General features: G+C 59.6%; 2 protein-coding genes across 8 annotated transcripts in view; both read right to left on the bottom strand.

Moving 5' to 3' along the window:
• Nucleotides 1-12,993, bottom strand: part of STAB1 (stabilin 1) — a 28,766-nt gene extending 15,773 nt beyond the window's left edge. For 2 of the 6 annotated variants that reach the window (XM_057301782.2, XM_057301783.2), the window contains exons 1-21: nucleotides 12,815-12,983; nucleotides 7,318-7,454; nucleotides 6,867-6,982; nucleotides 6,529-6,614; nucleotides 6,392-6,461; nucleotides 5,893-5,988; nucleotides 5,511-5,621; nucleotides 5,080-5,276; nucleotides 4,718-4,848; nucleotides 4,467-4,594; nucleotides 4,072-4,160; nucleotides 3,745-3,882; nucleotides 3,478-3,618; nucleotides 3,240-3,302; nucleotides 2,840-2,953; nucleotides 2,687-2,740; nucleotides 2,373-2,453; nucleotides 1,773-1,931; nucleotides 947-1,009; nucleotides 596-691; nucleotides 263-349 (exon numbers count right to left, since the gene is read on the bottom strand). In XM_057301782.2, coding sequence (XP_057157765.1) covers nucleotides 263-349; nucleotides 596-691; nucleotides 947-1,009; nucleotides 1,773-1,931; nucleotides 2,373-2,453; nucleotides 2,687-2,740; nucleotides 2,840-2,953; nucleotides 3,240-3,302; nucleotides 3,478-3,618; nucleotides 3,745-3,882; nucleotides 4,072-4,160; nucleotides 4,467-4,594; nucleotides 4,718-4,848; nucleotides 5,080-5,276; nucleotides 5,511-5,621; nucleotides 5,893-5,988; nucleotides 6,392-6,461; nucleotides 6,529-6,614; nucleotides 6,867-6,982; nucleotides 7,318-7,454; nucleotides 12,815-12,892 — 2,235 coding nt within the window. In that variant the 5' untranslated portion in view covers nucleotides 12,893-12,983. Of the gene's footprint in view, nucleotides 1-262; nucleotides 350-595; nucleotides 692-946; nucleotides 1,010-1,772; nucleotides 1,932-2,372; nucleotides 2,454-2,686; nucleotides 2,741-2,839; nucleotides 2,954-3,239; nucleotides 3,303-3,477; nucleotides 3,619-3,744; nucleotides 3,883-4,071; nucleotides 4,161-4,466; nucleotides 4,595-4,717; nucleotides 4,849-5,079; nucleotides 5,277-5,510; nucleotides 5,622-5,892; nucleotides 5,989-6,391; nucleotides 6,462-6,528; nucleotides 6,615-6,866; nucleotides 6,983-7,317; nucleotides 7,455-12,814 lie in introns of all 6 variants that reach the window. The other 4 variants (XR_004670568.3, XM_008972121.6, XM_057301784.2 and 1 more) reach the window with 4 other exon arrangements.
• Nucleotides 12,994-15,241: 2,248 nt separating this feature from the next.
• NISCH (nischarin) overlaps nucleotides 15,242-25,589 on the bottom strand; it is a 37,657-nt gene continuing 27,309 nt past the window's right edge. For both annotated transcript variants that reach the window (XM_034956608.2, XM_034956607.2), the window contains exons 14-21: nucleotides 23,627-23,751; nucleotides 22,457-22,506; nucleotides 19,679-21,088; nucleotides 18,607-18,958; nucleotides 18,054-18,210; nucleotides 17,452-17,580; nucleotides 16,772-16,933; nucleotides 15,242-16,413 (exon numbers count right to left, since the gene is read on the bottom strand). In XM_034956608.2, coding sequence (XP_034812499.2) covers nucleotides 15,803-16,413; nucleotides 16,772-16,933; nucleotides 17,452-17,580; nucleotides 18,054-18,210; nucleotides 18,607-18,958; nucleotides 19,679-21,088; nucleotides 22,457-22,506; nucleotides 23,627-23,751 — 2,996 coding nt within the window. In that variant the 3' untranslated portion in view covers nucleotides 15,242-15,802. The remainder of the gene's footprint in view (nucleotides 16,414-16,771; nucleotides 16,934-17,451; nucleotides 17,581-18,053; nucleotides 18,211-18,606; nucleotides 18,959-19,678; nucleotides 21,089-22,456; nucleotides 22,507-23,626; nucleotides 23,752-25,589) is intronic.

The raw sequence follows: 25,589 nt of genomic DNA, 5'->3' as shown, positions 1-25,589 counted from the left end.
GAACTCCTGACCTCAAGTGATCTGCCCGCCTCAGCGTCTCAAAGTGCTGGGATTACAGGCGTGAGACATTGCACCTGGCCTCTCTAATTATTTTTAATTAAAATATGAGAAATAACTTGATCCAACTTTCCACTGCGTAGATATGAGAATCCCAAGGCCAGAGAGTGGCAGGCTTGGCCCAGACACACAGCCAGTCACTGGCCAACCGGTGAAGGAGTCCTTGTGTTCCCCATACCTCACCCCAGGAGAGGATGGGACTCACATTGCCTTTGCCATAGCAGGGGTTGGAGAAGCCCCCAGGACACTGCGTGCAGTCAGGCCCGAAAAAACCTTTGCAGCAGCCTTGTTCCTATAAGAGACAGAGCAGGTCCAAGAGGCCATCTGGGGCCATGCCCTCCCTGCCCAGGCTGCCTCTGCTCCCTGGCCCCATCTCCAGAGTGACGGAGTGGATAAGGTTTCTCTGGGACCCCTTTTCCACCGTCAGGCTGCAGTGCATCCTCTGAGGGAGGTAGCCCACTCAGCCCCAGCTTGGGGGCCCCCGAGGAACAGCAGGTGCCCAGGTGACCTGGGAGTGGGCACCCATGCCCACGCTTACCATGATGGTTTGGTTGCAGTAGCTGGCACAGCCCTTCTTTAGCACATTGAGCCCAGTTGGGTCATGGATATAGACACACTCCTTGGGGAAGATGTCCTAGGGTGGGCCATGCAAAGCCAGTCAGTGGGTGTGGGTTCTGGGCCAGCCCCTTTGCTAGGCAGCCCTGGTTAAGGGACCTCTGCCCCCTGGGTCCAGAACTCTCACCCTGGTCCAGTGGGGCTGCGAAGCACTTAGCCTCCAGGTGTGATCTAGCCTCCCAGCCTCTGCTTCCCCCACCCACCCCTGTGACCCAGGGCAGAAACCTCAACAGGCAGTCAGGAGGCCCTGAGAGCTGGGCCAAGGTGTGCTCACCAGCTTCACACTGTTGGGGGGACACGTGCTGGTGTTCAGGGCTTGGCAGTCCACACAGGAGCCCTGGGCAGGGCAGGGGCAGGATGGGGAGAGGGGTTAGTCATTGTTTATTTACTCGGCAAACCCAGAGAAGGGAACATTGAGTGGGGATTAAGGGATGAGAAGAGCCAACCACAGGAAGCCCAGCACTGGCATTCCAGGCAGAGGAGAGCAGGGGCAGAGGCCCTGAGCCGGGCAGAGCTAGAGTCTCTGGAAAACAGCAGAGAGGCCAGAGGCAGGCACAGAGTGAGTGAAAGGGGATGGAGCAGTGGAGGATGCAAGAGTTATCTCAGGCCAGGCGCAGTGGCTCATGCCTGTAATCCCAGCACTTTGGGAGGCCGAGGGGGGCGGATCACCTGAGGTCAGAGGTTTGAGACCGGCCTGGCCAACATGGTGAAACCCCATCTCTACTAAAAATACAAAAATTAGCCAGGCATGTTGGCGGACACCTGTAATCCCAGCTACTCGGGAGGCTGAGGCAGGAGAATCGCTTGAACCCAGGATGCAGAGGCTACAGTGAGTTGGGATTGCGCCACTGCACTCCAGCCTAGGCGACAGAGCAAGACCCTACCTCAAAAAAAAAAAACAAATCTCAAAGATGGAATCATAGTCCTGGTGAGGGTGAGCGTGGGGGAAGCACAGGTGGGTCCTTGGGAGTCTGCCAGCAGGGCCTCAGAGCCGGCGTCAGCCCAGCCCTGACTTAGCGCCTCTCCCTGGGAAGAGGATTGCCGCTCCAGCGCTGACAGGGGTTAGTGAGTAGGGCCCTGGCCGTGCAGGCGAAGCTCACCGCCACAATCTTGTGCTGCTCCTCGCTGCAGTGCTTGGGCAGGATGGGCAGGATGGTCGGGGGCAGCAGGATGCCGTCCAGCATGTGGATCACGCCATTGGCAGCCATCACGTCTACCCTCTGCAGCGGGACCCCCTCGGGTCCCAGCAGGATGCGCCCCTGCGGCAGAGACCCACTGAGCCAACCCCCAGCCTGGCTGGCCTTGGCCCGGTGGGGCTGCCCACCTCCACCCCTGCAGCCCAGTTAGAGCAGACAGGCAGCTCAGTGAGCTGCTGAAGGCCCCGCTTGCCATACCAGCCACCTCTCCTTCAGCTCTGGCCAACGACACTGCTCCAGGCTGCGGGTCCTTACCCACATGGCTTCTGCCACATGGGGCAGCCCTACTGTGTGCTCCATGCTCCTTTTTGGAGTCCTCCCCCTTAACTCTCATTGGGCCCCAGCAGATGAATTTGATCTCTGCCTGCTTCCTTCCCCATGACCCCGCCATGGCCTAGCAGTGTCCTGCCCACCACGGGGCTCGGAGCACACAAGGCTGAGAGGCCAAGTGGGCAGCTGGTCACCGCCAGCCCCACCATCCGCCCAGGTGTCCGTGCACCTCACCTCCTCAGAGATGTTCACAGCCAGGACCTGGTTCGCCATGGTGAGGATCCGACCCTTGGAGATGAGCTTCTCAACGGTCAGCTGGGGCAAGGGACAGTGTGGCTTTAGGCTGGGCTCTGGCCATACCTTGGGGCCACGCCCAGTCCTGCCCAGGAGGCTCACAGCCACCCCCTTGGTCCCTAGGCTCTGTGCTATAGCAGAACAGATGAGAAGGGAAGGGAGATGGAGAAGAGATGGGGCCTTGGGGAAGTCCAGAACCTGCAGGCAGGCCCACCGGGTACATGCTGGCTGCCCCCCAGAAAAAGACCTCGCACCTGGCCGTGGTTGTAGATGTGGTACCGCACCAACTCCTGCAGTTTAGAGAGACCCTGGCAGGGGAGAGAGGGTTTGGCTCCTGGAGGAACTGTGGGGGAGCGTGGAGGTCCTGGTGCCCCCATACCCGCAGCCCCTTCTCCCGCTGAGCTTACCGCTGTGAAGAGGTAGATCAGGCGGCCGTCACGCAAGCTGTCCACAGCCTCATTGCTTGGGGCAAAGACTGTGAAGGGCCCAGGTCCGTCCAGGATGGAGGGCAGCCCACAGTTCTGTGGCGGTGCAAGGGAGGCTCAGGGGGCTGCATGGCCAGCCTCCACCTCTGAGTCCTGCCTGGGCCCTGCCACCTTTGGCCTGCAGGAAACTCCCACTGAGTAAGGGGGAGACATGGGCAATGGGTCCATGCTACCACAGAACCTCAGGCTTGAGGACGGTGGCATGGGCAGAGGCCATGCTACTTCAGAACCCCAGGTCACTGTGGGGCAGAATCTGGGATAATGAGTCCTGGCTCAGAAGCCCAGAAGCCCACATGGGCTAGGACCCCTCCCCCGAGCTTACCTCCAGGATGGTTTCAAAGCGGCTGAAGGCCTCGGTAGAGGCGAGGATCTGTCCGATAGTTCTCTGTAAGGAGGGATGAGTGTGAGGGCCCCAGGGAAGGGGTGAGGCTGCTTCAGCCCAGCGGGGAGAAGCTGCGCTCCAGCCCTGAGTAGAATGGCTCCTGCCCACTCACTGCTCTCTGCAGGGGTCTGAGATTACCCAGCAGCACAGGGGAGGGGAGGGGAGGATGCTGGCTCACCTTGGGATCCCCAGGGGTCCCAGAGGGGGCCTGCCACCGCAGGCCAGTGACCACGTGGAAGACGCCATTGGCTGCTATATTGTTGGCCTTGTAGATGTTGAACGTCTGCTGGGGCTGGTCTTTGTACTTGTAGGAGTATTTCTGGTGAGACACAAGAGGTCTGGCCAGATCCCATATGCCAGCCCCCTGTCCGGAGGCTCCCTCCCACCTGCACACCCTTGCCAGGCTGTGACTCCTCTTGTCCCCAGGCTGAGGCTCCTCCCTCACCGTGAATTGGTTGAAGGTGACGGTGATCTCCTGCCCGGCCAGCGTCCACCACCTTCGTGTTTGTTGGGTCCTTGTGTCCTCCAGGATGTGCTGCCCTGCGATGATGTGCTGTCTACAGAGCTGCTGGGCAAGGGATGCCTGCAGACGCAAGGCGGGGAGCAAAGTGAGCCGGGGGGCCAGTCCTCTTCACACCACCTCTACCCAGCAATGGAGGGGACAGGATGCATCCCAGGCCCTGATGCCTTCCAGGTGGCCCTGAAGACTGGGGATGCATCCAGGGGAGGAGGTGAGGGCCAGTGGCCAGCTCCACCATGGGGAGGGGCTTACATTCATGGTCCTGGAGGAGAAGGAGGAGACGGATGGCACCAGCACGGTGAAAGGGCCCGCTGTGGTAAGGATCTCCCGGCAGCCCTGGTCTGGGGGGCAGGGCGAGGGAGCATCAGAAGGGAGCTGGGGAGACCCTGGGGGGTCTCAGAAGATCTTCAGGCATCAGACCTGGTGTGGGGGAGTTGGGGTGGGGGTATTCGCCCTAGATTTAGGGTAGATGGGGGCCTCGAGGTTGGAGAGCAGCTCCCACCCCCTGCATGCACCCCCCACAGCCACCTGTTTGTTCCCACAGCCCTGGGTAGAGAAACTGGAATCTGCAGAGGCAGCTCCTCCCTCCCTGCCAACTGTGCTGGGGGTGAGGGGTCGGGTCGTGGGCAAGCAGTGGGGTCACGCACCCATCATGGCCACGGCGACCCTCAGCTGCAGGAACACCCGGCCTGTCTGCGTGGCCTTCTGCACCTCGTGGAGCAGGTGTCCGTAGCAGGCACGCCCATCCCCCACCTCGCTTTCCCTGCACACACAGCTGGGCTCCCAGGGAGAGCCAGTCAGGGCGGAGGCTGAGGCCCCCCCCCGCACCCCCCACGCCTTCCCACAGGGGGCACGCTTGCCCAACCCACTGTCTCTGCTCCCAGGCGCCTGTGCTCACCTGGTCTTCCCATCAGCGGTCACCTGGCAAGTGGCAGACCGGTCGCAGGAGAAGGGGGAGCAGAAGGCGAAGCAGCCCGCAGAAGCGTTGCTGTTGATGCTGAGCAGGCCTGGCCGGCAGGTGCAGAAGGCCTGGCCCCCGACAGGGCAGGAGGGGAACACCACGTCCAACCCCAAGCACCACTGGTGTCTGCCCTACCCATAGAGCCCTGCTCAGCCCCTCCCTGAAGAGGACCCTTATCCTCTCCCCACTTTACAAGTGGGGAAACTGAGGCTACCAGAAGGCCTGTGACTTGCCCAGGGTCCCACAGCCAGTGTTTGGGTGCACTGTGGGGACAGTTCCAGCCTGGGACCCTGGCTCACCTGGCCCGGCTTCTGGTACACACACAAAGTAGAATTGCTGGGGCAGCCACCAAGGTTGTCAGTGCATGGGTCCTTGGGCAGACACACCATCCCATCGCCATGGTAGTTCTCAGGGCAGTGACACTGAGCCTGCCCCTTGGGGCTCACCGAGCACTGGGCCAGCAGTGAGCAGGGTGATGGCCAGCAGGGGTTGGGGGCTGCCAGGGCAGAGAGAGAGCCCAAGTGAGCCAAGCACCCAGGAGCCCTGTCTCCGCCACAGCTTTCACCAGGAAGGCCGGGGCCAGCAGGTTGACCTAGGCCTTGAGGATAGGCTCCCCTTAGGAATGGCTCTCCCTCCTTGTGAATTACATTGCACTTGCTGGGTTAAAGGATGCTCTCCCAGCCCCTGCCCGCCCTGAGCTGAAGTCCCTGGCCTCTGAGTCCAGGCTCACCTCGGCATTCACTGCCCTGCTGTGTGTAGCCGGGCAGGCACCTGCAGCTGGGAGCCTCTGCGGAGCACTGGGTGTTCTGGGGACAGCGCAGCTCCTGACAGACGGGCAGCTCTGCGCAGAGTGGAGAGAGCACTGATGAGCCCAAGCCCAGGCTGGGGAGGAACACAGGGGCAAAGGGGCCTTGCCTGTTCTGTGTGACTTGGAGCAGGGCCCTGACCTTGCTGGGCCTCTGGACAGTGGAGGTCTCAGATGACACCCCTTCCCCAACTAGGCTCCAGGCGGAGGTCCTGCTGAGGCTCAGGCCCCATCCTCACCCAGTCGGCCTCTTTTGCTCTGGCCACAGGGACCTGCTGCCCTAGGCTATCCCAGTGGCGCTGCTCACCTTGATCACAGTGGGGGCCAGTGTATCCAGCAAAGCACAGGCAGCTTCCATCCCCACGTGGCCCATGGTTGCACACTCCGTGCACACAGCTGCACACTGGGAGGGACACACAGAGACAGATGGGACCCCAGCCTCTCCCAGGCACACACTGGGACGTCGGGTCCCTGCTCTCTGTATTTTTAGAACTCAGCTCGGGCAGGTACAACCTTAAGAGTACCGAGCTGTGATGCGGGACCACAGGGGTGGTGGGAGACCACAGAAGGCACTGGCCCGGCCTGGGGCTCACAGAGGGCTTCCTGGAGAAGGCCTCTCAGGGGAGTAGCATGTGCAAAGGGCTGGAGGTGTGATAAAACAAAGCACATGTTCCTGAAAGGGATGTGCAAATCTGAGGGCCTGGGACAGAGGCTGAAGGGACAGGTGGGAGCTGGTTGTAGGGACTGCATCCGCGTGGGCCCCCAGGTGGACGCTGGCCGTGCCCTCTTGCCTTTTAAGCACTCACCCGATTGGCAGTCAGGCCCAAACCGGTTGGGGTCTTGGCACTCCTGGCAGGCTGAGCCGCGGAAGTTTTCCTGGTGGTGGATGCACCAAGTCAGCGTGGCCCCTCTGAGCCTCCACCCCACCTTGCCCAGCCCTTACCTGGCACACACAGGTCCCATTCCTGTCCATGCCATCCAAGCAGGTCCCGTGGCCATTGCATGGGGTCTCAGCGCCCCCAGGGCATTCTGTGGACCCCCACAGTACTCAGCTCTGTGCCCAGAACCCTCCGCTTACCCTGACCCCAACAGCTCTGGCCAACCCCAGACTCGGCCCCTCCCCCAGGGAAGCAAGAGCGAGGGGGCCGAGCCTTGGAGGCGCTCGGTGAGTATTAATTAAACAAACAAGTTGAAGGGGAATGCAGGTGGCTCCTGCAGAGGGCTTGCCCAGAGCTGGGGCTGGGTGGGAGGCGCAAGGCGGGGTCCCCCTTTCTCCCATACCATAGCACCGGGAACCCCAGTAGCCAGGGCAGCAGGCCTTCTGCACCACTTGCTTCCGGCACTTCCGTCTGCATCCGCTCATGGACACCATAGAGCCCCCCAGCTGTACTTCGTAGCTGGGGGCAGAGGGTGGGCAGGGTGATGGAAAAGGCTCCCTTGCACAGCCCCCACCCAGCCTCCCCACATTGGCTTCCGGGGCTCCCACCCACCTCCCTGCTCTGCCTGGCCCAGAGCTGAGCACAGGGCCTAGCACATAGCAGGTGCCCCATAAACCCCTCCTGCGCCTCGCCTTTACCCCTTCCTCCCCGCCTATCTCCGCCACCCAGGAGGGGCCACAGGGGCATGGATAAGTGAGTGCTTCTCCTCATTTTGTGGGCCTGTCAGGCTCCCCGAGTCCCTGCCACCCCACAGGATGCTCCTGGACACAGGCAAGGACAGGGGTGGCCCGCACCGGCAGTCCTGGGTTATCTGATCCGGGAGCTCCCGCAGCCAGCCTGAGGGACACGTCTGCTTCTTGATGGCCGCGCACGAGGTGCAGGGTACATGAGTGACAAATGTGGTTTTCACATCACAGCCTTTGAACAGCACCTGGGGCCACAGGCAGGGTGTGGTCAGGGGCCTGGACCCCACGCCCAGTCCTGACCCTGTCCTCAGTGCTGCAAGGGCTCACACCCCTCCAGCTGCCACTTCCCATCTGCTCAGGGGTCAGAGTAAGCAGAGGGTTCTGGGCACAGAGCTGAGTTCTTTGGGGGTCCACAGAATGCCCTGGGGGCGCTCAGTGGGAATGCAGTGCAGATGGGGAAGGCCCTGTGAAACCTGTCTGTTACAAGTTGTTAATGTCACATCGAGTCCTTATGTGCCCGGCCCAGAAGGCTCTGAGTCCACACCCTCTGACACTAGAGAATCTAGCCACATTGCTCCCCCAAGCCCATTTCAGGTGAGAAAACTGAAGCCCAGGACATGGCCGCTGCCCAATCTCATCCAGGAACAGGGTGTGAACCAGGGACTAAACCCAGATTCCCAGCCTAGTGCTCACTTTTGCCTTTTGTTTAAAGTTAAAGAAACAATAAATGACAGAGCTGATGCTGTCTTGGGAGGACACGGAGACTCCATCCTCAACTCATGGGCACAGGCACGATGCCGGCTCCAGCCATGCACCGTGGGGCTGGACCTCCAGCCACCACTCTGCTCTGAGCATTTTCCCACGTTGCTACCAAATGACCCTCTCTAACCAAGTGCAAGGGCTTTCTCCGCTGCCCAGGAATCAGAGACTAAGGGCCCCGGCCCTGAGAGGCTGGGCTCACGTGAGCAGCTGTGTGCAGGGACTCTGGTCTGCAAGTGTTTGGGCTGGGCAGTCACAGGAGACAACGGGCCATGCCAGCCTCTGAGGAAACCCAGGGCATCCTGGCTGGGGCCCCAGGTGGTTTCCTGAGGGAGGTGGTCATTGACTTGGGACCTGAAGGATGCATGAGAGTTGGTCAAGGACAGTGCTCCTGGCCTAGGGGACAGCAGAAGCAAAGGCCGGGAGCGGAAAGAAGTAAAAACAAATGTGTGACAAGGCAGGCAGTGGCCCGAGGGGAGGCTGGAGAGGGGCTGGCAGCTGGGGTGCAGGAGCTCTGTAAACCTGGGTGAGGCAGAGTCCAGGGCAGCCCCATGACTCAGTTTATGGTTTTTTGTCTTTGAGAAAGGGTCTCGCTGTGTCGCCCTGGCTGGAGTGCAGTGGTGTGACCCTAGCTCACTGTAATCTTGAACTCCTGGGCTCAGGCGATCCTCCTGCCTCAGCCTCCCGAGTAGCTGGGACTACAGGCATGTGCCACTGTGCCTGGCCAGTTTGTTTTAAATTGGCCCTCCGGCTGCTGCATGGAGAATACAGTCGCAGGGGCAGGTGTGGTGGGAAAGAGGCCATCATTACCTGACGGTGGCCTGGGCCAAGGCAGGGACAGTGGAAATGGATTGGGAGATATTTGAGAGGGCTTGGGGTGGTGAGATGAATTGGGAGAAGGTCTCAGCAGCTGGGTGGGGCGTGGAAGATGTGAGGAGTCCAGCCTGCCACCACGGCATGGGCACAAGGATGCTGACAAAAGCCCCAGGCCTGGAGTCCCATTCACTGGCCTGCCATAGCTCCTGGAAGTCCACCAGCCTTCTACGGCAACAAAGTCCCAGCAACCTTCAGCACTGAACCAGGAGGCATGAAGCTAAACTCCCAGTTCTAGTGGGAGGAAGGGGCATAGGGAAGGGGCATAGGGTGGAGGGGAGGTGTTTGGGAGGCTTTGGGCATGGCCCAGAGAAGTGGAGATGTTCTCATCTTGAAAAATGCTGACCACACTGTGGTCCAAAGGGAGTGACCCCAGAACATCCCTTTCCTGGAATAATTTACAGATGTGTGGCTTCTCAAAGCAAGAGAAAAGGAGAAATGGTGCCCCTGACACTTTCTTATGGCAAATACCAGGGCCCCAGAGCCTCTGTGCTACCGTGATTTGGCCTTTTCCGCTCATGCCTCTGCGGTCTGCAAACAGGGAAGTTGCTCAGAGCAGCCTGTGTTGAACGGCGGAGCTGGGATGTTGTGGTCTCGTTCCCCATCCTGAGGCTCGCCTTTGCTGAGCCAGGGAGTGACTAGGAAATTGGGTAACTTGAGGGCTGAGCAGCTGCTGGCTCAGGGTAGAGGCTTGGCAGGAGGTGGGCTCCCCTCAAAGCCACCTGGCCAGCTGGGCAAAGCTGCCAGCGCGGTCACCATTCTGGCTGTGGACCAGCTCTTGGAGGAATGGTGGTCAGCTCTGGATAAGGGCTCAGGCTGAGTAAGACTGTGCTGGTGGCACTCTGAGACAGTCAGGGCTAGATGGAGCGATGGGTGAGTTAGGGCCCAGAAGGAAGCGGGAGCTTTGGGGCCTGGTGTGGACACTCACTCACAGGACCTGGGTGTTTGTAAACGTGTGTGAAATGCTGATGAATGGTAAGCCTGCTGCCACATCAGTGCTTCTCCGAGACCACAGCCGAGGGGCCCTGCCTCCGCCCCATGGCCTGGAAGGAGCATCGGCGGTCTGAGCCCACATCTCGCCGTTGGTCCAGCTGGGTGGAGTGAGGCTGGATCACAGCCTGAGTGCTGAGTCAGATTCCCTCCTTCCTGGGGGCACCTCGGGACTGAGCCAGAGCGGGTGCTGTCTCCCCCCACCCCACACCCCCCGCAGACCTGATTTTGCAATGTCTGCTTCCCACAGAGCTGCTGCTGGGGGAAGTTGAGGAGACACGAAGTGTGAAGTCTTTGGTGAGAAGGTGGATGAAATTCTCCCAAGCTGGGACCTGGTTCATGGGGACTTTTTAAGGCTGAGAGCCCAGAATCCAAACCCTGTCAGAGAGGAAGGAACCCCAAACTGCTTCCCCCTACCTTTGGTCAGATCAGGGAGGGTGCAGGGCTGGGTTCTGGACCGTGCTCCTCTCCCGCCACAGGCTCCACCGCACACGCCTAGCCACGTGCCCTCGGTGAAAAGCTGCTGAATGGGCAAGTGCTAAGGGCCTTCCAGGAAAGCCTTCCTGCCTCGCTGCCCAAATCCATCTTCACTCCAGTCCTGTTGCTGCCGTTACTGAACAGGTTACCCGGGACATCCTTTCCCCTCAGAGCTTCCACTCCTAATATAGTTGTTCCTTGGTGTCTATGGGGGACTGGTTCCAGGACCCTCCTCAGATACCAAAATCTGTGGATGCTCAAGTCCCTGGTATAAAATGGAATCGAGGCTGGGAGTGGTGGCTCACATCTGTAATCCCAGCACTTTGGGAGGCCGAAGAGGGTAGATCACCTGAGATCAGGAGTTTGAGACCAGGCTGGCTAACATGGAGAAACCCCGTCTCTAATAAAAACACAAAAATTAGCCAGGTGTGGTGGTGTGCGCCTGTAGTCCCAGCTACTTGGGAGGCTGAGTCAGGAGAATCCCTTGAAGCTGGGAGGCAGAGGTTGCAGTGAGCTGAGATAGCGCCACTGTAATGCAGCCCGGACAACAGAGAGAGACACCATCTCAAAAAAAAAAAAAAAAAAAAAAAAGGCATCGAATTCACATAAAATCTATGCACATCCTCCCGTATACCTTAAGTCATCCTTAGACGACTTATAATACCAAATACAATGTAAATGCTATGTACATAGAAAAGTCTGAACATGGGGTTGGGCACGGTGGCTCACACCTGTAATCCCAGCACTTTGGGAGGCTGAGGCAGGTGGATTACCTGAGGTCAGGAGTTACAGACCAGCCTGGCCAACATGGTGAAACTAAAAATTCAAAAATTAGCTGGGTGTGGTGGCGGGCGCCTGTAATCCCAGTTCTCGGGAGGCTGAGGCAGGAGAATCGCTTGAACCTGGGAGGTGGAGATTTCACTGAGCTGAGATCACGCCACTGCCCTCCAGCCTGGGCTACAGAGCGAGACTCCACCTCAAAAGAAAAAAAGTCTGAACATGTTCAGTAGAGATGCCATTTTATTTCCTGAATATTTTCAATCCAGGGTTGGTTGAACCCAAGTACAGGGTGCACAGATACAGAGGGCCAACTGCACTTACAGTGGCTCTCGGCTATGCAGGGTGCTGGGATAGAGGCCACGTAGCTGTGTTAGAGTGGCCAGCACTGCTGCAGCCCCATCCACAAGGAGTGGTCAGAGCCATAGGTCTCTGACAAGGAAAGAACTCGAATCTGAGGCCCCTCACTGACCTCTGTCCTCACTGCCCAGAGCATGAGGAGGTGGCGGAGGCCTTTGAAATTCCCTTGCATGGTACACAGGGGGAAACTGAGTTAAGGGAGGGCAGGAGCTTACCTGCAGGGCTCTCAGCACAGCCCTGGAACCCTTGGCTCTTCCCCCATCACTGTCGCCTTCTCAGCCTCATATCTTCCTGTCCCCAGCCCCGGCCTGGTCCTGAAGCTGGTGAGGCCCTTCTCCCTGCTGCCTCTCTGAGGGACCACAGGCATCCAAGAGAAAGCGCCTGATGGTGGCAGGGGGCCTAGGCCCCTGGCTGGACTGCCTGTGGGATCCTGGGCAAGTCCTCCCCGCTCTGGACTTTAGTCTGCCCATCTGTGCCATGGGGATAGTGGTTGCTGCTCCAGGAGGCAGACACGCTCAGCCTCACAGGAGAGAGACTACCCCCATCACCAGGGTGGGAGGCTTTTCCAGAAGCTCCCAGAGGCCCCTACCATGGGGCCTGAGCAGACCTGCAGCCAGGAGCCTGTCACAGGGACCTGACCGAGGGGCTGGCTGTGGCTGCATACCAGGACCCTGTCTGCTCGCCAGCCCACACGGATGGCCATCACAGGCAGGGGTTTGGAGCATGGCTTTAGAGTGGGAATGGCCTGTCCCCGTCATCCTAGGGCTTCGGGTTCCTCACGAGGAGGACAGGAGGAGTTGCCCCGAGGCTGTGAGGATTCAAGGGGACCTGCCCGGGGCTGTGGCTGCTCTGTGGCAGCTCTGAGGCTGAAGTGTGTCCTTGCCAGCTGCTCATAACCCCGGACACTGAGGGTGAGTGACTCATTCTGCTTCCCGGTACTCTTGGGGCTGGACACAGGCACACACATGTGCACACACATGCCCCACGTGAATCTGTAGTCCTCGGGGGTTGGAGGTGATCACATCTTCAACCCCCAGGTGAGGGCCACATAAGACCTGGGCCTCCATCTGGGCCAGAAGGGCAGGACAGGCCTGCCTCTGTACCCTTCAGCTGCACGCTGGGGAGCCCCGGCCCCGCACAGTCAGAGGAGGGTGGGCTGACACACCCCTGAACCCTGGGTGGCTGGACGCAGACCTCAGACTGGGGAGGTGGGCACAATAGCCAGCCCCCAGGCCTGCTAAGAGGCCAGACAGGCGCCAGCTGCGGTTTCTCCCCAGGCCCCTGCCCCTCCATGTCAGTCCCTCCCTGTTCCCACCGCTGGCCGGCAGGGCCCAGACGCCGTGTGCCCCTGCGACTGGCTCACACTTACCTGCCCCCTGACGAAGCTGAAGCCTGCCAGGCAGAAGGCCAGGAGGCAGAGTGGGAGGAGGCCCCGGGGCCCCGCCATGGCTGGTGGGCACGCTGTCCAGGACAGAGTCGGGGCGTAGGGAATGAGCTCTAGGAGGCAGGCACAGCACAGGCAGGCGGGACGGGGCGGGCAGTGGCCTTAAAAGCAGCCCGGAGGCCCCGCCAGCTCACCCCCACAGGAACCCGCCAGGATTTCCTCCTGCGTATCAGCAGCCTGCAGGCGGAAGGGAAGGTGCTGGCCACTGACCCCCCATGGGCGGCCTGAGCCCTGCTCGGGGCTTCCCGGCTGGGACCCTCCTGGCATCACAACCTGGAAGTCCAGGCCACCATGAGCCCTGGGACCTGGGCTCTATCAGAGGTTCTGAAGCAAATCCAAAGGCACACGTGAACGAGTCCCCCGCCTGCGAGCCCAGTGTGTTTCATTCAGAGGCTCTTGGGGTGCTGGTCGGCGGAAGGCAGGGCAGCCCCTGAATGGGTCTGTCTGTTCCTGCCTCCACCTTTCCAACTCCAGGGCGCTCATGGGGCTCTGACTCGCTACAGGCACCCTGCTAGCCCACCAGACCCGCATCCCCTCACCAGCCCCAGCCACTCCTGAGCCGCTGGTCCTGCCCGCCAACCCCCATCCACCCTCCCTGCCTCCCTATCTGCCCTCCACTCAGCAGCCCATGCTCAGCCAGCTTGCTGCAGCACCTCCAAACCCCTCTCCAGTTCAGGCTGGTCTCTCTGAACTCTCCCCAGACAGGTCTGCTCCAGCCGCGCAGGCCTCTCTGCTCCTTCAGTGAGCTCTCTCCCGGCATGTGCTGCTACCCTAGATTGTCACACTCTGGCTCCTTCTCACAGGTGGTCTCAGGTCAAGGGCCACCACTTCAGAGCGCCTCCCTGGTCTCAGCCTGCAGGTGGCCCTGCACCTGGTTCACCTGGCAGCACCAGCCACCAGCTGACATTGGCTTGTTTCATTTGTCTCCCCTGGAACATTGGCTGTGGAAGAGTAGGGGCGCTGTCTGGCTGATTCGCACAGTGGATGCTCAATACACGTGTGCAGAAGGAATAAATGAATGGAGGTGGCTACTTTTATGATCCCTCTGTTACTGGTGGGGAAACTGAGGCTCAGAGGGGCTGGGTAGCTTGTCTGAGGTAATCAGTTTTCATATCCAATCCCAGGGCTACTGTCTGAAGCCACCGCTGCCTGCACAGCCAGCACCCCCAAGAGGTGCAGTGGGCCCAGGCTGAGGGCCTCTGCGCGCCAGGGCTGCACGTGGTGGGCCTTGCCTCCAGTTGTCACTACCCCCAACTGCAGATGGCGTAACAGTTGGGGAGACAGGAGTGGGCCAGAGCCCGGTGGCCATCTGTAAATGCTTTGGTAAAGGCCAGGTTGGGGAAAGTTTCTCCTCCCCAGCACACCTCCACTCCCATCAGTTTGGAGGGGCCTTCAGGCAGGCCTGAGATCTGGCTGGGATGGGGGTTGCAAGGGGAGACCCTCCCCACATTCCCCACACCCACAGTCTTCCTGGGGGTGAAGGGTCCTCCAGGCAGGACCCCCACTCTGCTGGCACCAAGGGAAACGGGGGAACAGAAGCAGGCCTGGGACCCAGGCTGGCCACGCCACCCACCTCTCCACAGCCCTGCCTGGCCTGGCTGCCCCAAGGTCCTGGGGACTGAGGCTCCTGGCTGGGCCAGGATGAGTTATGTGGGGCTCATAGGCCCTGCTCTGGCAGCAGGAATGGGGTTGGGGAAGAGTGTGGCATGGGGTTGGCTACCAAAATCCCAGGTCCTACCTCAGCAGGCTCCCTGAAGCAACCCTCAGGGAGGGGCCCATGAGCCTCATGTTTCAGGGACATGAAGACAGACACAGACGGGTATGTGCCCCTCCCTCCACTGTCCACCACCTGGGTCCACCTCCCCACAGACCTCCCCTGCTGCCATTCAAGGGCCACCCTGGTGAGATGCCCCGGCCCCCACCAGCCACCTCAGACTCTGGGATCTCTCTGTCCTCCTCGCCCCTCCCCCACTCTCAACAGGGGTTGTGAGACAGGTGGGGTTGGGCCCAGGGGTGACTGACACACAAGACCTGCAGGACAGCCTGAAGAGGGTGGCATGCCCTGCACCCAGGCAGAGGGGCAGCGGCTGGTGTGTCAGGGGTGCCCTGAGGAGTTTCTTGTTTGCCCTGGGCTCATGGTTTAGCCACAGCCCAGCATGGCACTGTCCAGAGAGGCCATGGCCCTGTCATGCCTCCCATGTTCCAAGAAGCATCTGGCTCCTGGAGGGCTGCTCCTTCCTTTCCCCCAACCCCTCACCCTCCTGTCTCCAGGGCACCCTCCCTCCCCCATGTGACCACACCCTGGACGGAAGCCCTGCTGGGATCCCAGTGACCCTTGGTTTAGAAGATGCAGACGGTGTCAAACTCTGCTTTATTGGAATAGAGAATACAGGCAGCAGGAATCACGCTTGGTGCTGGCAGCTCCAGGTCCCCTGCCCCCACGGGCTCTCCCACTTGTCTGGATCAGGGGAGACCTCCACTTTGAAGAACAATATGGGGTGGGAGCTTCCAATGTGCATTCTGCTACCAGCCTCAGGATTAGCAGCAAGATGCCAACAGCAACAGCAACAAAGGACTGGACTCGACACTTCAGGAAAGGACGTGTAGAAGAGAAAGTCAGACCCACAGTGTCACGTGTTAACAACGGTCCCACAACAGCAGACACGACACTGGTGTGCACGGCTGTACCACCTGCGGGAGGCTGACAGCACACCGACAGCCCTGGAGGGGCCCGGCATTCTCACTCCCAACATGAGAAAGAATTAACACGACACACACACGTTCACATTCTCTGCGAGGACAGTCAAATTAAGGTACCAAAGGGAGGATAAAACATTTTTAGAGAACACAAAAGCCTGCTGCCCTGCCCCAGTAGGCGTCAGGCTGGACACGACAGGCTGGCTGTGGCCTGGGCTAGCCGGTGAGCTCGACAGGCAGCTCACGGCCACACAGGGCCTCCCACTGGCGAGCCAACAGTGAGATGAGCTTCTCTCTGCTCTCAGCACTGGGGACAAACACCTGCCACTGGACTTCACGGCCCTGGCTGGCTCTAGCCGGGCCACCTGGCACCTCCCCAAAGTGGTCCAGGGTGACACTGCCCATGAGGTCATGACCTTGCAAGTCATCGAAGACGAGGGTGAGGGCCTGCGGGTAGGTCTGGTAGCCCATGAGCACTCGGTCCAGGTCCCGGACGCGGCGGCCATCGTCCAGCCGGTACCTGTCTCTCTGCGGCGGCTCTTTGGCAAACTCGGGCAGTGGGTAGTGGACACAGTCCTCATCCAGGAGGAAGATCTCGGAGCTGGTGAGCAGGAGTGTCTTGGGGCGCAGGGGGCCCCTGCAGCACCCAGGGGGTGGCATGCCCACCTGGAAGGCCTGCACGTACAGCAGGATGCTGAGGGCTGGGGTCTTCTCTGGCTCAGCCATCTTTTGGGCCACAGTGAACGTCAGGTCCCCAATCTCCTCCTCACTGGGGTAGGTAAACTTGACGCGACTAGAGTGGATCAGCTCGTAGTTCTCCATCTTCCCTGCAGAGAGATGCCACCTGGGCTGTAGCCTAGAACCGGCCCCTGGTGGGGCTGGGAGCACCAAGGGCCCCAAGCCAACCGAGAGACCCCGGCATGAGACAGGCAGGAGAGGATGCTCCAAGTGTGGGGCCCACAGGCCAGGAGCCCAAAGCAGGCACTGGAGATGTGTCTGCCAGATGGTTGAGGGACTGCTGGAGTGGAGACTCTGCCATCGAAAAGCCCCACATAAAACCCTGGCCAGCTAAGTGAGAAAAGAGAGACACAGAGGCAGAGAGGGTTCTGGGGCACAGAGAGCCACCCTGGGGCCCATGACGTCTGTCCAGACAGCCTGTCTGCAGCCTGAGCTAGACAGGGGTACCTGTGGTCTTGTTCCCAAACTCGGAGTAGAAGTCCTTGTCAACAGGCTCCGGCGAGGGCGTGCGTTCCAGAGAGGACAGCACGACCATGAGGTGCTGGAGGAAGCAGTGCGTCAGGTAGCTGTCCCGCGTCAAGCACGTGACCACCTGCATCGGGGTGGAACCTGCACGAGAGGGGGCTGGTCAGGGCCACAGGCCACCGCTCCCCAGCCCTATCCGTGCCCCTTAGAGCCACCCCGAGTCCCTAGCAAGCCTCAGCCCAGAGGCCAGGGCCAGGAGGGCCCACATAGGAAAGAATCATGGGGCCCAGGAGGAGGCCATTCCTTCAGGCCGGAAGAGCTGAGGCATTTTTCTGGAAGGGGAGACAGAGACATTAGGCAAAGAGCTTAGCTTTCTCTCCTCAGGAAATGTGAGTCAGAAACATCCTGCCCGAGACCAGGGCCCACTCTGCTTCTGTCCGGGCCAGCGCTTGCCGCACACCCTACCTCCTGCTCCGAGCCCTGGAGCGTGAGTTCTGCTCTCTCAGCAGTTCCTGAAGCTGCTTCCTCCCGCCCCGGGTAAGAAGTGGCTCTTGAGCACAGAGATAACTGTCTATGACAACCCACCCACGTACGGAAGGTGGAAGCCCACTGGTGATGCTGGCCTTCACCCGAAATAGGACAAAGCACAGAGGGTCACCCACCCGTCAGCCGGAAATGCTGGTCGAAAAGCCCCACATTGACTGACTGCAGGTCACTAAGCTTTAGCACGAAGCACTGGGAGATGTGGAAAGGGCTGTTGTTGTAGTCGGTGTTTTTCTGATGCCAGAAATCTGTGTGATGGAGAAAGGGACAGAGGGAGGCGGTGGCAGGCAAGCACAAGGTTCCTAGGTGTGCAGCACGTCCAGCAGGAACAGGTCCTCTTGGCTGGCCTGGCTTCCACCCATGCAAAGCCCCACAGGCAATGCCCTCTGGAGTCTGAGCCTCTTCCAGCTCAGGGGAGTCACCAGGTCACTGGCTAGGGCTTCCTGTGCAGCCCCAGGGGCAAAGGCTGCCTAACCCCTTCTCATCACAGGCTGTTCCCAAGCAGTCACCAGGCCCTGGCTCAGTGCATTCTGCGCTCACATCTGGCCATGGACCCCTCCCTCATGACAGCTCCCTTCCTCAGACACGGAACTCTCAGCCCACTGCAGCCAAGTCGCTGACTGCTGCCTGAAGCCACACAGCTGGCTCCAGAGAATGACCCCCCAGGCCTGCCCCAACCACACACTCCAAGCTCCTGAGCCCCAGCAGGCCCTGTGCCTACCCTGCAGTGGCTCTGAGAAGTAGCGGCGGAGGCCGTCGTGGAGCACAAAGTACACAGCCTTGGTGGAGAGCAGCACGCAGGCGGTCACCTCCAGTCCTGGAGTCTGGTAGAACACCACTGAGGACCACATGAGGTGCCTCAGCTCCTCATTTTCAACCTGAAGACGGGGGGCCGCCTGTCAGCTCCACCACCCTAGCAACCTGCACATACCAGGGACATGCCCACAGCTTCCACAAGGAGACATGGGAAGCCCCTCTTGGCTCACCAATGAATCCGTATGCTTCAAGGCAGAGAGGAAGAGAGGGGTGGGAGATGGCTGTTGGTGGGAGGTCTACCTGGGGCTGGAAGTGGCACAGGAGGTGGTGACACAGCACAAATGGCCAGGGGAGGGCAACTCAGGACCTCACTGCCCAGGTCCTCAAAGCTGTGAGCAGCTCAGCTGAGGACTCCGACATCAGGGAAGTCCAGGGACCTGAGGCTGACCTGAAGCCAAGCTTGGCCTCGCCCTCAGGACTGGCCGTGCCATAGCTGGCACCCACACCTGGGCCGCTACCTCAGCAATGCTGCTGTGGAAGAGCTCGATGATGGCGCTGCCCCGCAGGCTGGCGACGTGCCGGAGTGACGGGCAGGCAGGCAAGTGCGAGGGGATCTGATTCTCCTCTGAGGTGGCCTGGATGAGGTGCTCACTCGGGTACTGGGCAGGGGCCTCGGCTGGGGGTGGGGCTGGAGCTTCCACTGGCGTCTCCTCTGGGACCAAAGCTGAAGTTGAGGCCTCTGCTGGGGCCGGAGTCTTCGCTGGGCTTGAGGCTGAGGCTGCTGCAGGGGCTGGAGCTGGGACTTCCGCTGGGGCTGGGGCCAGAGCCTCTGCTGGGACCTCCTGGGGACGCTGGTCATTGCTGTATCCCCTGAAAAACACCACATTAACAGCGGACCCCAAATGAAGATTCACATCGCATGTGCAGCTTCAGAGTGAGGAGACTGTGTGCATCACACATCACCTATGGGTTACTGGGGACTTCCACCAGCTTCTCTATTGGAGAGCAGAACAGCACGGCCGGGCACGGTGGCTCATGTCTGTAATGCCAGCACTTTGGGAGGCTGAGGCGGAGGATTGTTTGAGCCCAAAGTTTGAGACCAGCCTGAACAACACAGCAAGATGTTGAGGTGGGTGAAGCCTAAGGCAGATCCTGGCCCACAGAGCCATCCGTGGGACTGTGACCCTGGAGGAGGTGGTGCCCAGAGGCCATGCTTGGGCCCAGAGGAGCACGGCAGCCAGGGTGACAGCTCTCCTGGCCTCGGTGTGCTGCAGCCTGTTGCTCTCCCACTGGGCAGGCAAAGGTGGGGCAGCCCCCTTGGCCTGCCCTTCATGGGTGGCAAGAGGCTGGGCCAACCCATTTTGTGAGAGGACAGCTTTCCTGGGCTTCTTCTACAGCACTGAGATAAGGAGCAGCCTGGCACCAAACCTGGGGTGGTGATGTAGAGGGAGGCCCGGGGGGGGCGAGGGGCGGGGGGGAGGGGGCCCAGCTCTCGCAGCAATTCCCGGCCCACACTAGCCGCAGATGCTGAGATCACACACATGCCAGACCCATGCCCCCGGGGCCCCTGAGAGCTGTGCTTGATCTCACCTGGCCCTGCGCTCGGCAGGCTGGCCATCCGCAAAGGGGCCCTGGGGGCTGCCTCCCGTCCCGGGGGTCTTGGCGATGACCACAGTCTTCAGGTCCTGCAGCGAGGCCCGCAGCTGGTTGTAGACGCGCAGGAAGTGGAACTTCTCGTGGGGCAGCACGAAGATGGCAGTGACAAAGCGGTACCCCACGAGCAGCTCTAGCACGTGGCCATCAGCAAAGGCGCCCCGAGGCTGGGTACAGCTGCGTGTGGGGTCCAGCAGCACGGTGGAGAGCGGCACACGGCTGAGCTTGAAGCTGTTGCGGTTGCGACAGTTGTGGGTGCCACGGTTGGGCATGGGGTTGAAGTCGGCCTTGATGACGTTGAGGTGCTGGGGCGTGAGCAACAGCCAGTAGGGGATGGCGGCGGACTTGACGGCCTCAGAGGGCGCGCAGCAGGAGCGCCGCACGGCTGAACAGAGTGTGCAGCTGGCCCACTCGATGTTGCCTGAGTAGTCCCCCGCGGCCGTCTGCACCATGCGCTTGTCACTGTAGACCAGGTAGACGGGGAAGCAGCCCTGGCTGCGCTCCTGGCAGCCGCCAGCCACCTTGTAGAAGGTGAGCAGCTGGCGCAGGAACTCCTGCAGGCTGGTGTGGCTGCCGTAGAGGATGGGGCTACACAGCATGGCCATGTGCTGGGGTGCAAAGCATGAGCGCAGGTCCGCGTGGAACTCGTGCAGGTTGGCGGCGTCCGAGATAATGAAGAGCGTGTTCTCACTGTGCCGTACCTTGAGCACCAGACACAGCTCCGGCATGAGGAAGCCAAACTCGGTGAGGTCGCCATGCGGGAAGCAAAAGACAAAGCGCAGGGAGGAGAGGATGTGCTGGCTGCTGCCCCGAGACTCCTGGTGCGGGATCTCGAAGACTGCGATGCCGAAGTCGGTGAGCACAAGGCAGGCGGCAAACTGGCGAATACTGCCCTGCACATGGATCAGGAAGCACCACAGCACCTTGAGGATGCGGATGTGCTCCAGCAGGAAGTCCTCGTCCGCGCCCAGGGCCCATTCCAGAGCCAGGCGCTCCTCCTCGGCTTCTTCATCCTCCTCTTCCTCCTCCTCTTCCTCCCCCTGGCCTCCTCCCTCCTCCTCCTCCACGTCTGGGGGCCCCATTTCAAAGTAGCGGTTCTCAGCCACGTCCTCCTCTTCTTCCTCCTCCTCATCCTCCTCCTCGCCCTGTTCACCCTGGCCCTCCTCCCGCTGGTTGGCAGCCTCGATCCAGGCAGGCAGCTGCCGCTCGATGGCCTGCCGGATCAGTGTGCTCAGGCGCTGGATGAAGTCCTGATTGGTGGCCGTGTAGCCAATGCAGGTGAAGGGCAGGAAGATGATCTGGCCAGACCCCGGCACCACCTGGACCTCCGGCTCGGCATGTTCTGGGCTGTGCAGGGAGAGGCCAGGTCAGTGGCATGCTGGGAGGGGCCCCTCCCACCTCCCACCTCCCACATCTGGAGCCCACTGCTACACCCTGACCCTGAGAAACCAACCCATGGGTCTCCCAAGCCTCCCACATGGCCAAGTCAGTTCCCAGGATGAGGGCCCTGGTGGGAGCCAGTGCTGCCTGCTGGAAGGCTGGGTCACCAGTTTGGTCAGAGTCTATGCTTCTAGGGGCTTGGACCATAGGTGCCTGGCACAGCTATGCCCAGACCACACGAGTTCCCACAACAGAAGCACTCCCATGGACTTCTAAGTCATTCAGTTGCTGCCATAAGCCCCGGAGAGAAGGAACACTCCAGGGCATGAATCTACTTGTCACCCCTGGTGGCCTCCGGGGCAGGGAAGTGGGCTGGGGCAGGTCTTAGGACCTTCACACTTAAATTCCAGCTCTTCTTGGCCACCGCAGCCCTCACATGTAGAGTGGGAGTTAGTAAACTTCTGTAAAGGGTCAGAGTACACATTTTGGGATTTATTGGCTACCATGTCCATATGATCTTCAGCAGCCCTTTAAGAATGTAACTGTCCAACATGGCGAAACCCTGTCCCTACTAAAAACAGAAGAATTAGCCAGGTGTGGTGGCGGGCACCTTGGGTGGCTGAGGCAGGAGAATCGCTTGAACCCGGGAGGCAGAGGTTGCAGCGAGCTGAGATTGTGCCACTGCACTCCAGCCTGGGTGACAAAGCAAGACTCAGTCTCAAAGAAAAAAAAAGTAACTGTTATTCTAGCCAGGCGCGGTGGCTCATGCCTGTAATTCCAGTACTTTAGGAGGCCGAGGTTGGTGGATCACTGGAGTTCAGGAGTTCGAGACCAGCTAGGCAACATGGTGAATCTCTGTCTCTACTAAAAATATAAAAAATTAGTTGGGCGTGGTGGCGTGCGCCTGTGGTCCGGGCTACTCAGGAGGCTGAGGCTGAGACAGGAAAATTGCATTAATCTGGGAGGCGGGGGTTGCAGTGAGCCAAGAACACGCCACTGCACTCCAGCCTGGGCGACAGAGCGAGACTCAGTCTCAAAAAAAGAAAAAAGAATGTAACTGTCATTCTTAGCTCCCAGGCTGTGGGCCACACACAGGCCTTGATTTGCCAACCCCTGGTGTAGGGCAACATGTGCTGAGCAGAGTTTAGGTATTAGAATTTGGAAACAGATTGAAAAGTCCATCTCATCTGTGTCTCTTTAGAGGAAGAAATAGTTCTATAGGCCTTCTGTGAACGGATTTTTAAAAAAACCTGACTGGCCACCCCTGGCCCACAGCAGTGTGTGTGCAGAAGGCTGTGTGGCCAGGCCCAGGTCCCTTTCCAACCTCTTCCTTACCTTGCACCACCAACAGCTCCTGGCACGTCCCTTAAATCATCGGAAGCTGCCTGATGGAGAAAGAAACACAGTCAGTCCCCACCTACTGCAGCCAGCCCCAGCCATTTACTGGTTGCCAGACCCTGAGCTGGGCATTCTGCCCTCCATCACCACCCTGAGGAGGCTCCCCATCCCCACGCTCTACCCTGGAGCCCACTCTGGGACCCAAGGGCAGAGACCCACTTGGTTATCCCACCAGCACACAGCAGGGCTGGGATTCCCACTCGCAACCTAGGGCCAGAGCCTCTCGCCACTCTCCAGGGATCCAGCATCTGACTGCTCCTTGTGCCACGCAAGGGTCCAGGTAGACAGTCTACAAATTTGGTCCGACCCTAACTGGCCAGCAGTGGACACAGCCCTGGCAAGTCCCTCCCAATGGTCTCTGTGCACTGGGGAAGACCTAGGGCTTGGGAATCTCTTGCTGTGTGACCCTGGAAAGGGTGATGGCAGAATACTGTGGAGTACTGAGGACAGACAAGGACTCTGCAAACTGTCCCAGTGTCACAAGGCCATAACCTTGTGCTGCTGCAGAGATGGGGCTGGAGGGAGGCCCAGGCACCAAGCACATATGCGAAGCACACAGCAAGCACCCTTGCTTTCCTCCTGTCTTTCCTCAGGACAAAGGAAGGGGCCCCAGAACTCTCAGTAACAACCACAGAGGAGGCGCCAGAGTGAGACTGTTTCCTAGACCACCAGGGTGACATGCGGAAAGGGGCCGAGTGGCTCCAGGGGTGCCAGGAAACAGAGAAGAAACCCAAACAAGCCCCCGCACGAGGGTCTTTTGAAATGCCCTCCCCAGGGAAGCCTGCTCACAGGGTCAAGGGCCACCCTCTCCACCTGCCCCCCTCGCGCCCTGGGCCCAGTGACAGAGAACTGCCTGTTCCCATCAACCAAGGAGGGTGGGGAAGGGAAGGAGGGAGGCTGAAAATAAACCCTTAACCACTGGGTTTATCAGGAAGACACTCAACCAGAGACAGGTCCAAGAGAAAGACCGTGGCGCAAAGCAGAGGACGCCAAACCCTGGAAGCATCTGCCTCAGCTCCAGCTAGGCCACTTCCTACTGCACACAACCCCAAGCAGAAGAGTCCACCCACAGATGTATGGTCCCCAGAAGCGGGAAGAGGGCATTACCTGTCCCGCAGGGATGGACTCCAAGGAATCAGAACATCCCTGGGCAATGGGCTGGTGCTCGGGAGTCAGACTGTCAGTGGACGAGAGGCTGCTGGCCAGGGCCTCCTCCTGAACGAACATGATTCCTGGAGAGACCAGGGCGGGTGGGCAGGCAGGGTGGGTGGGGCGGGGAGAGCGGCTGTTCAACAAGTGGGGCTGGGCCCCTCAGGCTACTGGCATGGCGGGGGTTAGCCAGATCCCAAAACCCAGCCACATGGATTATAGAAGAAAATGTTAAAACTGAAATCTCAAAATAACTCATGAAAGAACAAATGACTGCTTATCTAATCTCAGGGCAGGGAGAAGCATTCTGAGAATAAATGCAATGGAAAAAAACTGAGAGATGTGACTACATAAAAATTAAACTTCCACAGACACATTTTTTAAAAACCAGGATAGATCAAAACCAGATGAAATGAGAAAACTGTTTGCAATATTTGACAAGGATTTATATCGCTAGTCTGTAAAAAGTTCTTACAGATTACAAAAATGAGGGAAGGTTGGAAACCCCATTAACAGACTGCAAAGGACGTGAACAGACATTCCGCAGAAGAACGGCCAGCGGATAGAACATAAGAATGCTCACTCTCAGAAGTACACAAAGAAAGGCAAGCTGAAACAAGAGACAAGTGTTGCCTCTCAACTTCTGCCAAAGTCAGACTGACTGTGTGGCCTGGCCCTGACCTCACTGGGCAGAGGCCGGCACAGGCATGCGAGCTGGCCCACCCATCCAGAGAAGAGTTTGGAGGTACATCCATCAAGAGCCTGAAATGTGTTCACTCCTGGAGCATTTTCCCAGACGGTGACTAGACATGACCCCGTCCCCTGATTTGTCATCTCTGCAGGACTCATAGATACACAGGGCACGGGACAATTCACCAGGGGGCCAGCCCTTGCAGGCCTTGGTATCCAGCAGGGCTGCTGAGTCCAGCCTGAGCCCACATCCACAGTCCCACTTACCACAGGACGTGCCCACTGACCTGCCCTGGGGCCACCTCCCACGGACAGCAGCACTCTGACCCACTGCGTCCCGTAAATGCATAGTGTTCCTAAACCCCGCTGAAGCTGTTTTATGAACGTAGCCTATCTGGACCTGTTACTCCACCTCAGATCACCTCTAGACCACTTGAAGGTAAAGCCTTTGTGAACATGTTCCTGACTGCCGCCAGCAGGGTGAACACTGGGCATCGGCCGCCAGTCTCACTGAGGCCTACAGGAGCCCTAGGCCTACCTCCACAGCCCAGCATCGCCACAGCCCAGTGAAATGACCCCGAGTCCTCTGAGCCCCACAGGTCGAGACCCCCGACCAGCTCAGCTGCTCCCCGGGACAGGACAACTCACACAGCCTGGGTCCTCTGCCCACAAGCGAGGCAGGCAGGTGGGCCCAAGCTCAAACGCCCCCATGAAGCGAAGCAGCAGGGGGTAGGCAGGCAGGAAGGATGGCAAGCACACAGCCATGCATGAAGCACCCTGATGGGCCACGCTGGGCACCTGCCCAGGCCACTGCTCTCCTGCAATCCACCCTCTGCCTGCTAACGTTCAACTCCTATTCACCTTCGAGATTCACCTCAGACACCACCTCCACTGCAGACCTTCTCTGCTCTAGACAGTCTACAAAAGCCCCACACCATCCTACCCTGTTCTCCTCCAGCACATGGCTCATCCTCCCGCATGGCTCCAAGCTCCCCAGGGGCACAGTCTGGGTCATCTTGAACCCCCTACTAAGGATGTGGGAAAGGGCAGCCCTCATCGACCACCTCTGTGGAGCTCTGGGTAGTGCCAAGCGCCTCCCCAGCATTCGCTCATGCATGCCTCTCGTTATTTACCACATTTCATCAAATCTAAGATGCGGCAGGTGGCGCCATCTTGGTCCTAGCGGAAGGTGTCCACGGGTTTTCCACGACTCCATCTCGAATACCAGCTG

This window comes from Pan paniscus, chromosome 2, assembly GCF_029289425.2.
Source record: "Pan paniscus chromosome 2, NHGRI_mPanPan1-v2.0_pri, whole genome shotgun sequence".
Taxonomy (NCBI): Eukaryota; Metazoa; Chordata; class Mammalia; order Primates; family Hominidae; genus Pan; species Pan paniscus.
Note: the sequence above shows the minus strand (reverse complement) of the source record. Positions and strands in the feature narration are given on the sequence as shown.